We start from the raw sequence: 14,045 nt of genomic DNA on the forward strand, positions 1-14,045 counted from the left end.
TTAAAAGGTACCTCTTTCACAAGTAGATTAGATAATGGTTTAGAGATTTTTGAAAAATCTTTAATAAACCTTCGGTAGAAACCGGCATGCCCTAAGAAACTTCTAACACCTTTAACATCAATTGGAAGAGGCAATTTATCAATTACTTCTATTTTTGCTCTATCTACCTCAATTCCTCTCCCAGATATTAGGTGTCCTAAGACAATTCCTTCTTGTACCATAAAATGACATTTTTCCCAATTTAAGACTAAATTCACTTCAGAGCAACGCTGCAATACTTTAGTTAGATTTAATAGACAGTCATCAAAGGAAATACCATAAACTGAAAAGTCATCCATGAAAACTTCCATCTCTTTTTCTAATAAATCACTAAAGATTGCAGTCATACATCTTTGAAAGGTAGCAGGTGCATTACATAGGCCAAAAGGCATTCTCCTATAAGCAAAAGTACCATAGGGACATGTAAAAGTAGTTTTCTCTTGGTCTAATGGATGAATAGGGATTTGATGAAAACCGGAGTATCCGTCCAAATAACAAAAGTATGAATGCATTGCTAACCTTTCAAGCATTTGATCAATAAAAGGTAAGGGAAAGTGATCCTTTCTAGTGGCATTATTTAATTTTCTATAATCAACACACATACGCCACCCAGTCACAGTTCTTGTGGGAATTAATTCATTATTATCATTTTTAACTACTGTCATCCCACCTTTCTTAGGAACCACATGAACTGGACTTACCCAAGGACTATCAGATATAGCATAAATTACCTTAGCATCCAATAATTTCAAAATTTCTTTCTTTACCTCTTCTTTCATCTTGGGATTTAGTCTTCTTTGAGCTTCAACAGAAGGTTTGGATCCTTCCTCCAAGAAGATGCGATGCATACAAAATGAAGAACTAATTCCCTTTATATCAGCCATAGTATATCCAATAACTTTTCTAAATTTTCTCAACTCATTGAGAAGTTTTTCAGTTTCTTTTTCATTTAAAGCTGAATTTACTATGACTGGATAAGTGGAATTAGCCCCCAAAAACTCATACCTTAAAGATGAAGGAAGTGGTTTAAGTTCTAACTTTGGAGAGTTTTCTTCTTGCCAATCTGTTGAAGACTCAAGAAGACTTTCTACTAGAGGATCTTTTTCTTTACACGGGGGACTTGAATCGATCAAGCAAGCATAATTAGGTTGAATCCCCTCAAGATCTATGTGCTTTCCTCCAACTAGAAAATTCTCCAAGGGATCCCTCAAAATAGATCTCATGACTTCTTCCTCCATGTCTTTAGGCAATATATCAACCCTGCAGCAAATATTTTCAAGAGAAGGTTGTCTAACAGATTTAGCAATATTAAATTCCATTGTTTCATCATTAATGGATAAGGACAATTTTCCATGTTTGACATCTACTATCACGCCTGCTGTAGCCAAAAATGGTCTACCTAGTATGATTGGTATTTGTTTGTCCTCTTCCATTTCTAAAACAACAAAATCTCCCGGAATTAAAAATTTACCTATCTTAACTGGAACATCTTCTAAAATTCCTATGGGATATTTTATAGATCTATCTGCTAACTGGATTGACATTGCTGTAGGCTTTAATTCTCCCATATCTAATTTCTTGCAAATTGATAAAGGCATTAAACTGATACTTGCCCCAAGGTCACATAAGGCTTTTTCAAACCTTAGATTTCCAATGAGACAAGGTATAGAGAAACTACCAGGATCCTTAAGTTTTTTGGGCAAATTATGATGGATCAATGTAACAGTCTCTCTATCATCCAATTTCCTTCGGTTAGCTAAAAGATCCTTAAGAAATTTAGCATATGTAGGCATCTGTTGTAGAGCTTCTACAAATGGAATGTTTACATACACTTGTTTGATCATATTTAAAATTTTTTCAAATTGTCTATCAAGTTTAGTCCTTGCTAACCTTTGAGGAAAAGGAATTGGAGGGTGATAAACAGTTTGAGGCTTTGATGAAGATACTTTTTCTTTTTCTAATCTCTCTTTTTCAGGTTTTTCAACCATAGGAGAAGCGTCTTCATCAATCTCAATATTATCATTTTGATTAGACACAGGTCTGTCTAATTTCTTCCCACTCCTTAAAGTAACAGCATTAATATTTTCAGCTGGGTTTGCAACTGTTTTACCTGGGAACTTACCTGGAGAATTGTTTGAACTAGGCATCAACTGTGCAATTTGATTTTCCAGCATCTTGTTGTGGAGAGTAATATTCTCAACCTTGACAGCAAGGTTTTGAATAGAATTTGCCATTGAATCATTGGTCTGTTTTTGATTAGTGACAAAATTCTCCATAAGGTTTTCTAATCTTGAAACACTTTGTTGAATTGAGGGTGTCTGTACTGGATTTCCTTCCCCATTAATGAAGTGATTGGACGGACGGAAATTAGGTTGCTGATTGCTAGTTCCTTGAACTGGGTTATTCTTCCAAGAAAAGTTAGGATGATTCTTCCAACCAGGGTTGTATGTGTTGGAATATGGATTACTCTTCTCTCTTCGAGGAGTGTCATAGAAATTATGAGAAGCTGCCACCTGTTCAGTAGTATCTTCTTTTTCTCCAGTAAAAATTGAGGTACAATCTACTGCAGTGTGCCCTTGTTCCCTACAAAGGTCACATACTTGATTTGTAGCCACTGAATTAACCTTAGCTTTTTCCATCTTGTCTAATCTTTGATTAAGAGTATCAAATTTTGCTAAGAGTAACTCAATATTGTTCACTTCATATCGCCCCGGAGTTCCTTTCCTTGCTGTGACTTCTCTTTCACTGTATTGGCTGTGATTTGAGGCTACATTTTCCAAAATAATCATGCAGTCATTAATAGGTTTCCCCATGAAAGATCCTCCAGCTGCTGAGTCTAATATCATGGTGCTTTGTTGGTCCAATCCTTCAAAGAAAAATTGGATGGTAAGCCAACGGTTGAAGCCATGTTGTGGGCATGCTTGAAGATATCCTTTGAACCGCTCCCATGCTTCATAAATAGTCTCTCCAGTGCCTTGTTGGAAATTAGTGATTTTCTTCCTCAATTCTTTAGTTTTAAAAGGAGGAAAGAATTTCTCTAGAAAAGCTCTTTCACATAATTCCCAAGTTGCTATCTTTTCTCTAGGCACTGTTCTTAGCCACACCTTTGCCTTATCTCTCAAGGTGAGTGAGAATAAGCGGAGTCGCATTCCATCAGAAACTTCATCATCAAATTGCTGGGTCTCACAGATTTCCAAGAACCCCTCTAAGTGGTCATTAGGATCTTCTGATGGTAGTCCTCCAAAGGTGTTCTGTTTGAGCATATTCACCAGAGAAGCTGGTACAGTAGCTCCAGTTTGCATCTCCCCTCCAGGTATCCCACGAGCTACGGGTGCAGAGTAATCCCGAAGCGGTAAATTATCTCGTTGTGCAGTCATGTCAAATTCTCTAGAAAGGTTTCTATTCCTTCTCAGGAGAGTTCTTTCAATCTCAGGATCAAGTGGTGTTGGTTTCCCAAGACGTACAGATCTCTTTTGCATTAACCCTAAGGCACTTGCAAAAAAAAAAAAAAAAAAGAAAGTGACCCGTGAAATCTGAATTGGAGAAGTAAACACTAAAAAAAAAAATTATTTATTTATTTAATTTTTTATTTTTTATTTTTTTTTAAATTCGAATTAAAATAATTGTAATTTAAATCAAGAGACGTAGTCCCCGGCAACGGCGCCAAAAACTTGATGTATGGAAAACCGCAAGTGTACGGTTGTCGTCAAGTAATAAATATCGAATCACAGGGACTACGTGTTTGACCTAGAATTACTAGTATTTTAATTTGAATTTTAAAACAGATTGAATTTTTGTTTTGAGATGATAAGATCAGATTTGATGGTAAAAGAGATAGTAATGCAATTAATGAATAAGATAAAACTTTAAGATAAGATAAGGAGATTTCCGGGAATCTAGGGTTCGCACAAAGAGTTCCAACAATATTGAATTATTATTTTCATTAATTAATTCTATTCCATCTTGAAGGTAGTCTTAACCTAATTTAATCCTTGCACCTTCTCAGGCTACGAGGACGTGTTTAATTAAAATTAATCTCTACTCTTGTGGTAATTACGTTCAATTAAACCCATTAAGATCTTTGTTAATCTATTGCTCCTCGAAAGCTTAAATCAACTCTCGTGATTTAACACTCAAGTCTGTTCCTTTAGGTTCCGATAATTAGGTTCTCCTCTCAGTTCATCCCTAATTATCTATGATTATGAAAATTAAGATTAATTGTTTATCATAATTATAATCAAGTTCTCCTCTCAGTTCATCCTTAATTAATGTTATTATGAAAACAATAATATTAAAGTTCATATATAAAATATAAAAGAACAGATCAAGAATTGGAATAAAATTAAGAAACTGAATAATGCATTAATAAAGAGGTTCTCAGAGGCTAAGCCCTGGTCCCAGAAAAAGGGAAACTACTCACAGGAGTTCATAGTAGTTCTCCAAGAAAAGAAGAATAAAAGAAAAGCAAACCTTAGAGTCGATGGCACAGGCGCCCAACCTTCTCCAAGTGTCAAAAACTAAAAAAAACTGTCTCCGAAACAAAAATCCCCGTTCTAGGCTAACCTCATCTAATTTATAACCTAAAAGGGTAAAAAGGTAAAACTACCAAGATAAAAATTACAAAGATAAAATAAAAATAAAACATAAAACTTAAAAAGCTGGGACGCGAAGTGAATCACGGCCGTGACTGAGAATCACGACCGTGATCTTCTCTGGAGCACATCTATGAAGGGTCAGTGGCGTTCACGGGTGTGATTGGGAGTCACGGCCGTGATTTTCTCTGGTGAATCACGGGCGTGATTTAGAATCACGGCCGTGATTTTCCCTGTAGCTCAGCATTTCCTCTTTAATTCTTAAATCTTGATCCTGCTCAGAGAAAACACAACACATACCAAGAAAAGCATAAAATAGGAAAATGATATAAAAATTTATTAAAAACATGAAAGATATGCATGATTATGCTATGAATTCTTGTGAATTAAAGTGCTAAAATACGAGTAAAATACACAACATCACATAGATCCGAGGCACATCCTTGGCCGAGTGGGGTCACTCGGGAGGGAAGCCTTTTTAGCTTAGATCCGAGGCACATCCTTGGCCGAGTGAGGTCACTCGGGAGGGAAGCCTTTTGCGTGTTTTGCCGAGGCACATCCTTGGCCGAGTTGATCAACTCGGGAGGGAAGCCTTTTTGCGTGTTTTGCCAAGGCACATCCTTGGCCGAGTTGATCAACTCGGGAGGGAAGCCTTTTGTGTGAATTCAAGTAAAAAGTAGGAATGAGAGGGAGGAACTGAACTGCATTTCATTTATGGGTGCCTCATTAAAAACCTTATCGGCCAAAACCCCTTTTCACTTTCTTATAAGGGGAAAAAGACCGATCAAGGAAAAGAGTGCACCATGCATGTACATTGATGATAATTTCCTTCGGTTACAAGCATGTCTAGCTAAAATACATCTTTAAATGAGTTGAGTTCCAGGTCCGAGGAATGGTTTTTCCTGAGAGTTCTTCTAATTTGTACGCTCCGTTCTGAAGGTTGTGTCGTATTCTGAAGGGGCCATCCCAATTGGCTGCTAGCTTCCCTTCGCGGGGGTTGCGTCTCGCCAATCCTTATGCTCTCCATACCAAGTCCCTTTCCTTAAAATCACGCCGTGTGAGGTTGAAATTATACCTCCGGGTCATTCTTTGTTTGCACGCTTCGGCTACAAGGTGAGCCCGATCGCGCATCTCATCAACCATATCACCTTCGACCCGAAGCGATGTGTCATTAGAAGCCTCGTCAAAATGTGTTCGGCGGAATGACGGTTCCCCAACTTCAACTGGGATCATCGCTTTCGTGCCGTATGTTAACCTGAATGGGGTTTCTTGTGTCGTGGATTGAGGGGTGCAACGATAGGCCCATAGTACCTCCGGAAGCTCCTCTGCCCAGACCCCTTTGGCATCCCCTAAGCGTTTCTTTAACTTCGAAAGAATTACTTTGTTGGCCGCCTCGGCTTGACCATTCGCTTGGGGGTGTTCGACTGATGTGAATCAGTGTTTGATTCCCAGATCTTTGAGGAATTTATTGAACTTGTGATCGGCAAATTAGAGTCCATTATCAGTTATTATAGCATAGGGGATTCCGAAACGCGTAACAATACTCTTCCAAAGGAATTTTTGAACATTACTGGCTGTGATAGTGGCGAGTGGTTCGGCCTCGATCCACTTGGTAAAGTAATCAACTGCAACTAGCAAGAACTTGCATTGTCCTTTGGCAAGAGGAAAAGGCCCTAGTATATCCATGCCCCAAAGGGCGAATGGCCAAGGCGAACTGATGGAGTGTAGTTGCTCGGCTGATGCATGTATTAAGTTGCCATGCTTTTGGCACTGGATGCATTTTTTGACATAATCCATGCAATCAGTTTTGAGTGTTGGCCAATAGTAACCGGCCCGAAGAACTTTTGCTGCCAACATTCTGCTCCCCGAGTGAGACTCGCAGATCCCCTCATGAATTTCCCTTAATACGTAGTTGGCCTGTTCGGGGTCGAGACATTTAAGTAGCGGAGATGAAAAGCCTCTTCGATAAAGCTCTCCCCCTACGACTGAAAATCTTGCAGCTTGAGTTCTCAACTTTTTGGCTGCCGAAGGGCATGATGGTTGAATGCCTTCGGTAATAAAGCGCACGATATCGGTCATCCATGTCATAGGTGGTTCGGAAATTGCCAAACAAGCAGTAATGTCCACGCTTGGTGATGAAAGCTCAAGATGAAGGGTAGTTCGAAGTTGCCCCGGCTTGCAGTTGCTAGTTGCCAACCGAGCCAGCTGATCGGCTCTTTCATTGTTTTCACGGGGGCAGTGTTTCACAACAACCTCCTCGAAATGTTGGGACATGTTTCGGAAGGTATGATAGTATTTTAACAAATGGGCGTCCTTAACCTGAAAATTATCATTTACCTGCTCTGACACAACTTTTGAATCAGTCCAACAGATAAGTTTTCGAACTCCTACCTCCCGAGCTAGTTGTAATCCAGCCAAGAGTGCCTCATATTCGGCTTGGTTATTGGAGGCTTTAAAGGCGAAACGAAGTGACTTCTCAAGTGTTAAGCTTGTCGGTCCTTCCAGAATTATCCCCGCTCCACTGCCATGATTGTTAGACGAATCGTCTACATGAATCGTCCACTGATCATTCTCGAAACGTCCGGTTGGCTGTAACTCATTGATGAAGTCAACCAAACATTGTGATTTGATCGGACCTCTTGGTTCGAATGATATGTCAAATTCTGACAATTCGATAGACCATGCCATCATCCGTCCCGCTAACTCTGGTTTCCTCAGAACCTTAGCAATTGGACAATCAATGCGTACAACGATCTTATGCCCCTGAAAGTACTGCCGAAGCCTGCGTGCCGTATGAACGAGGCCAAGTGCTACTTTTTCAAGTAATTGATATCTTGTTTCCGAATCCTGCAGCATTCGACTGACAAAATAGATAGGCCTTTGAGTTTCACTTTCTTGTATTAACACCGCACTGATGGCTTCATGTGAAACGCATAAGTAGACAATGAGGTCTGAATGAGGGTTAGGTTTTGAAAGGATTGGAGGTGTTCCAAGACGTTGCTTCAATACTTGGAAAGCCGCTTCACACTCTTCCGCCCATGCGAACTTGTGTGCCTTTTTCAGTAAACTTAAGATTGGTTTGACTGTTTCGGTGAGACATAGGAGAAATCTCGACAATGCCGTAAACCGACCTGCCAACCGTTGTACTTCTTTCAGATTTTGAGGACTTCTCATGCTGATAATTGCTTGGCACTTATCAGGGTTGGCTTCGATACCCCTAGGCGAAAGCATGAAACCAAGGAACTTGCCACCTCCAATGCCGAACGTGCATTTTCGGGATTGAGTCTCATATCATATTGCTGAAGCTGCCAGAATATCTCTATTAAATTCGTGAAATGGATATGGAGGTCCTTTGACTTGACGACCATATCGTCCACATAGACTTCCATGTTTCTGCCGATTTGATATTTGAACACTTTGTTCATGAGTCTTTGATATGTGGCTTCTGCATTCTTCAGGCCGAATGGCATTACCCGATAACAATAGTTGGCCGAGTCGGTGATAAAAGCAGTTTTTTCTTCGTCCTGGGGATGCATCTGTATCTGATTATACCCTGAATAGGCATCAAGAAAGGTCAATATATTGTGTCCGGAGGCCCCATCAACCAAACGGTCAATGCTGGGCAACGGGTAGGCGTCCTTCGGATAATCCTTGTTCAGATTTGTGTAATCGGTGCACATCCGCCATTTCCCATTAGCCTTCTTGACCATAACTACGTTTTCTAACCATGTTGAGTATTGGACTTCCCGAATGAATTTTGCCTCGAGGAGCTTGGTGACCTCCTTCTCAACAGCCATTTTTCTTTTAGTTCCCATCTTCCTTTTCCGTTGAGCTACCGGCCTGGCCTCTCGGCAAACAGATAATTTGTGACACATCACTTTTGGGTCAATGCCTGGCATATCAGAGGGTACCCATGCAAAAAGATCTTTGTTTTGCCGAATGATCTTGCCCAATGCTTATTGATCTGATTGAGGCAATCCGGTCCCGAGATATGTGACTTGAGACGCTTCTGAACCGATTTGAAAAGCGACCTTCTCCTCGGTTGACTCCATTCTTTCGTCTTCATTCATTCTAGGATCCAAATCCCAGGTTGGGGGTGTATCTGCTGCTGAAGGGTGTACCACATGAATTCTCTTTGATTTTGCTTGCTTTTCTTCAACAGGGGTTACTCGCAAACTAGCAAAGTAACATTCTCGGGCCGCCTTCTGATCGGCATGAATTGTGAGGTTTTTCCCCTTATCAGATGGGAATTTCATTGCCAAATGTGGTGTGGAAACTATAGCTCCCAACCTATTTAACGATGGCCGACCCAGGAGAATGTTGTAAGACGTATTAGCATGCACTACTATATACTTGACCTGGATATCTTTATACTCTTGTTCGTCAAAACAAAAACGAGTGAACAGTTTAATGTACCCCCTTGTACTTACTTTTTCTCCTAAGAAGCCGACTAGTGGCTCATCATATGGGATGAGTTCATTGTCGGAGATACCCTGATCTAACAATACAAGATATCTGCTGAACTACCCTGATCTACCAATGTCTTTTTGACTATGCAATTGTGGATTTCAACACTAATTACCATTGGATCATCCTGCACGGGATCGATTCCTTGGAAATCGGTATCAGTGAAAGTTATAGCTGGTAACCTCCGAATGGGTTGTCTGTCGACCGCGCTGACCGATCAGACGGCGCGCAAATGCCTCTTCTGGGCTGAAGAAGTTGGGCCTCTGCCAGCAAATCCCCCTGCGATAGTGTTGATGACTCGCCTATGAGAAGCTATAGGCTCATCTTTCCTATCACGTGATCGGCTTCGCTCGCGACGAGGTCTATCTGAACGGTCTTGCCGAGGCTGATCATGTTTTGGCTGATATTGGCGGGACCGAGATGAGTCGACCCGATCAACAAAGTTATGAAGTCGACCTTGTTTGATTAAATCCTCAATTTTGTCTCTGAGAGTCGCGCACTCCTCGGTAGAATGTCCACGATTGCGGTGATACCGACAAGATTTGCTGGTATCATCGCGTGGAGGAGTGGAAGCCCTTTTCGGAATGGCCAGTACTTCCGATTCCAACGCGTGTTGAAGCACCGCGGATCGACTTGTGTTGAGAGGGGTATAGTGTGTATACTTCGGTCCTCGCATGGGTCGGTCCCGAAGGGTTATCTCCTTGCCTCGCCCCCTGTATGGTTGCTCTGTTTGCTTCTCTGGCTTGCTCGATGGTTCGGCTCGGGCTTGATTGCGATATTTAGCCAATTCTTCCATTTGCATATATTTATCGGCCCGCCTTTGTAAATCATTCATGTCCGAATGAGGCTTTTTACAGATGTTATTAACAAACGGCCCAGGCTTTAAAGCTGTTGTCAGGTGATGCAGTGCAACAGCCGGATTGAGATCACAAATTTCCAAAGCAGTCTTGTTGAACCGATCCATAAATGTCCGAAGGGACTCTTTTTTGTCCTGGCGAAGATTGACCAGGGATAGAGATGTCAAACTATGAGGTCGGCTCGTTGCAAACTGAATTGCGAACTGGGAAGACAAATGTGTTGAACGAATCAATGGAGTTGGAAGGGAGTCGAGTAAACCAACTCAGGGCCCTGCCTTTGAGAGACGTCGAAAAAATCCGACACAAGGCAGCATCATCTGTTGTACTCAATGTCACTTGCGTCAAAAAAACATCCAAATGTTCATCAGGATTTGTTGTACCATCATACTTATCAATAGGCAAGGATTTCCAGTTATCCATTAAAGGGAGTTGCATAATGGAAGGAGTAAAAGGGTGACGATGCGAGCCAGCAGTGGCCAAGTCTGTAGGACGACCAACAGTATGTTGAGCCGAAAGGATTATTGGAGGTGCCGCCGCCGAGGCATGTGGAGCCGAGGTATGGACTTCATGAGACTGATAGGACCCCTGGGTCGGCATGTTGGTCACTTGAGTGGGTTTCCAGGTCGAATCATTTCTTAGTGCCTCGTTTTCGGCTCTTAATGCCGAAAGCTCCTTCGCATCCTTCTCCCGCTGTTGTTTCATCGCGGCCATCTCCTATTTTAATAAACGAACGGTTTCAGAGAGATCGGTCTCGTCCACCACTTCAACACGCTCCTCCTCGGGCTGTTGTTCTACCGTATTCGTTCTCCTTGTTATCGCCATTGTCTTGCTCAACTAATCTTCACAATCGTCTCAGTTTGGCCCCACGGTGGGCGCCAAATGTACCTGTCAAAAGGGGTACACCAGTGATCTTCTCGTAGTCTGAGGGCCGAACGAGAACTCCGATCCGATATGCTGGTGAAAGGGTTGGTACCTGCAAAAGGCACTCCAACGCTCAAGTCAGGACAAGCACGAATATCTAGGATAATTAATAAACAGTGACGTTACCTTATGACATGAGCTATTTATACTAACATTTATGGGCTCGGATTACCATGGGCCCTGCAACATGATTACCATATTAGGTAATATGCCTCTAATCGGCTTATTAGTGTAATTAACTCTTAATCCCTAATTAAAGGTAATTGTTAACTCTTGCTTGGGAATAACCTTAGCTTATGGACCATCTGGTGGCCGATCGGCGGTCGGCCACCTGGTTCGGCCATTCGGATGCCGGTCACTAGGTGGCCGAATGGCCATACTAGTACAGTTACAAACTTATGAATAAAGTTTTTTTCATAATCACATGGTGATTCATCTTCCTCAAATTACTGTGATTTATATGTTTTCAAATCTTCTAATCAATATTTATTTTTAAAGAAACAATCATTAATCGTCTAATTCACTTTAGCACAAATACTACGAGTCATATATTGAGTGAAATAACAAGTTTGATTTACTACTTAAGTGTTGATGTTCTCTTGCTTTTTCCTTTAGTTGATAAAAACAAAATGAATTTCATTAATAATCTATTGAACAATGTAATAAGACCTATAGTTAAAGTCGTACAGACGAACATGAGAATCAGCTAACTTAGCCAAATTATGGCCACCGAATTCGCTTTTCTATTAGTAAAATTGACCATACTGTTTCTTAAGTTATCAAGTAACAATCTACATTTATGAATAATGGTTTCAAACTCAGAAATATCTTTGAGATGGTTGTTAATGCTAGAAGCTACCCTCTTGCAATCAACCTTAATATGTGACCAACTCCAGATTAAGGCTAATGGCCCACTTAAGAGCTTTATGCAGTGCAAGAGCCTCATGTTCGTGCGGGTCCGGAAGAAATGGGAAGAGACCATTCCTAAGCCTTCACAAAGGATCCATCATGGTTGCAAAAGCAGAAGCCAACACTGAAGGACCCCTTAACTACAAACAGTGCCACATCTATGTTGCACTTGAGCCCACCAACTTTAGGACTCTAACTGGGCAAGCTAGACATTCTATGTTCTTGTGGGCCTGGATCCATTGTGCAAGCGTATTTTTTAGCTCTCAGGATGATTTCCTGATAATTCCTATTCGTTCCATCCTGGAGTTTCCTGTTTCTACTAGTCCACATGCTCCACGTTAGCATGGCGAGACTCTCCATTTCATTATGAAGCAAAGATAATTTTTCTACCACGGAGTTGGCATTTCAACACTGCTGAGCATAGGTACAACCAATGATGAGGTTGTGCTAAGAGTTTTCTGTTATACATTATAGTGATCATCAGACAATGAATAACGTAAGATACAATATTACAGTATGTACGAGTAGAATTTAGAACGAATTGCGTACCCAGAATCAACGAGGGATCCATTCTTATCGATCTTGAACAACGTGAGAGAAGACTGCTCTCTTCCTGATAGGAGGTAGAAAAATAGAAGACAAAATGTATTTCTTCTTATGAACTGACTAATGGGATATCAGTTCTTTATCCTTACCAGTAGAGACCAGGGACCTCTCAACGGGCTACTTAATAGTCCAACCCATCACAGACTATTTATCAAAAGCCCAATAAGCATTATCCATAAATTGACAATAGTATGCAATATAATTGATATTAATATATAAATATAATTTATTAATTAATGTTAATCCATAATAATAATAATAAAAATAGAGAATAATTATATAAATAAATATAACATTCTCCCACTTGGATAACATTAATCAATAAATTAAATATACCAATTACTACACAAGCACATATATCAATTAACAATATAAGAAATATAAACATGAATCACAAAGATAGTTTCCGATAGGGATACATACCTTATGCTTATATTTCATAAATAATGGATAATGAGAAACATAATAAAATATGTGATCCCAAAAATGGTCCAAGCAATTTTATATGCTAAAAGAGATGTAATGAAAACGATGTCATTGATAAATTTACATCTCATGAAAACCATAATAATAAAATGTAAATTTCAGACTCCCACTAATCCAATACATCAAAAAACTTAACCACACCCATATGAGTTACATGATTTTGAAAAATTCCAATAGCTAAGCCTTTAGTCATTGGATCTGCTAACATATTTTCTGTAGCAATATACTCAATTCGAGTCTGAGAATCCAAAACTTTCTCTCTAACAAATAGAAATTTTATATCAAAATGCTTTGAGCGAGTAGAACTTCTATTGTTTTGAGAGAAATGCACAGCAGCAGTATTGTTGCAATATATCACAAGTGGCCTAGAAATACTTTCAACAACATGAAAGCCAGAAATCAAATTTTTAAGCCACACAGCTTGACAAGTAGCCTCATAACAAGCGACATACTTTGCTTCCATGGTAGAAGTAGCTGTAAGAGTCTGTTTAACACTCTTCCAAGAAATAGCTCCTCCTGCCATCATAAAAACAAAGCCGGAAGTAGATTTTCGATCGTCAGGGCAACCAGCAAAATCAGAATCAGAATAACCAATGACCTGAAGTTGATCAGACTTCTTATAGGTCAACATATGATCCTTAGTTCCCTGCAAATATCGAAAGACCTTTTTAACGGCTTTCCAATGACCCAAACCGGGGTCACTCAAGTATCTCCCTAAAGCATTAACAACAAAAGCAATATCGGGACGAGTACAAACTTGAGCATACATCAAACTGCCAACAGCGGAAGCATATGGAACCTTTTCCATTTCAACTCTATCATTATCATTTTGAGGACATTGAGATTTAGAGAGTTTGTCACCTTTTTGAACAGGTGCAACACATGGAGAGCAAGAATGCATGTTGAACCGTTTGAGGATTTTATCAATATACCCTCTTTGAGACAATCCAAGCATGCCACGTGACCTATCACGGAAAATTTGAATGCCTATAACAACAGAGGCATCACCAAGGTTCTTCATATCAAAGTGGCTATTTAACATAAATTTTGTCTCAGTCAAAAGTTCAACACTACTACTAGCAAGAAGAATATCATCAACATATAAGACAAGAATGATGAAATGGCTCCCACTAGTCTTCAAGTAAATGCACTGATCTGCGGCATTTTC

At 40.2% G+C, this 14,045-nt stretch overlaps 1 protein-coding gene and 1 non-coding gene across 2 annotated transcripts; one reads left to right on the forward strand and one right to left on the reverse strand.

Annotated features, from left to right (window-relative positions):
* The first annotated feature begins 2,940 nt into the window (after window positions 1-2,940).
* Window positions 2,941-3,047, forward strand: LOC145949440 (small nucleolar RNA R71). The gene has a single exon (XR_014427647.1). It is a non-coding gene; the product is annotated as a small nucleolar RNA R71 (small nucleolar RNA).
* A 3,072-nt stretch (window positions 3,048-6,119) lies between these two features.
* LOC109791584 (uncharacterized) lies at window positions 6,120-7,805 on the reverse strand. The gene has a single exon (XM_020350892.2). It carries the CDS (start codon window positions 7,803-7,805, stop codon window positions 6,120-6,122), a length of 1,686 nt encoding a protein of 561 aa, XP_020206481.2.
* Between the last annotated feature and the right edge of the window lie 6,240 nt (window positions 7,806-14,045).

This window comes from Cajanus cajan, chromosome 6 (assembly GCF_000230855.2).
Source record: "Cajanus cajan strain Asha chromosome 6, NIPB_CcT2T_4, whole genome shotgun sequence".
Classification (NCBI taxonomy): domain Eukaryota; kingdom Viridiplantae; phylum Streptophyta; class Magnoliopsida; order Fabales; family Fabaceae; genus Cajanus; species Cajanus cajan.

Bases quoted from the DNA above. Each gene is read 5' to 3' on its own strand.
- LOC109791584 (XM_020350892.2), bottom strand. From the start codon at position 7,805: ATGAGAAGTCCTCAAAATCTGAAAGAAGTACAACGGTTGGCAGGTCGG.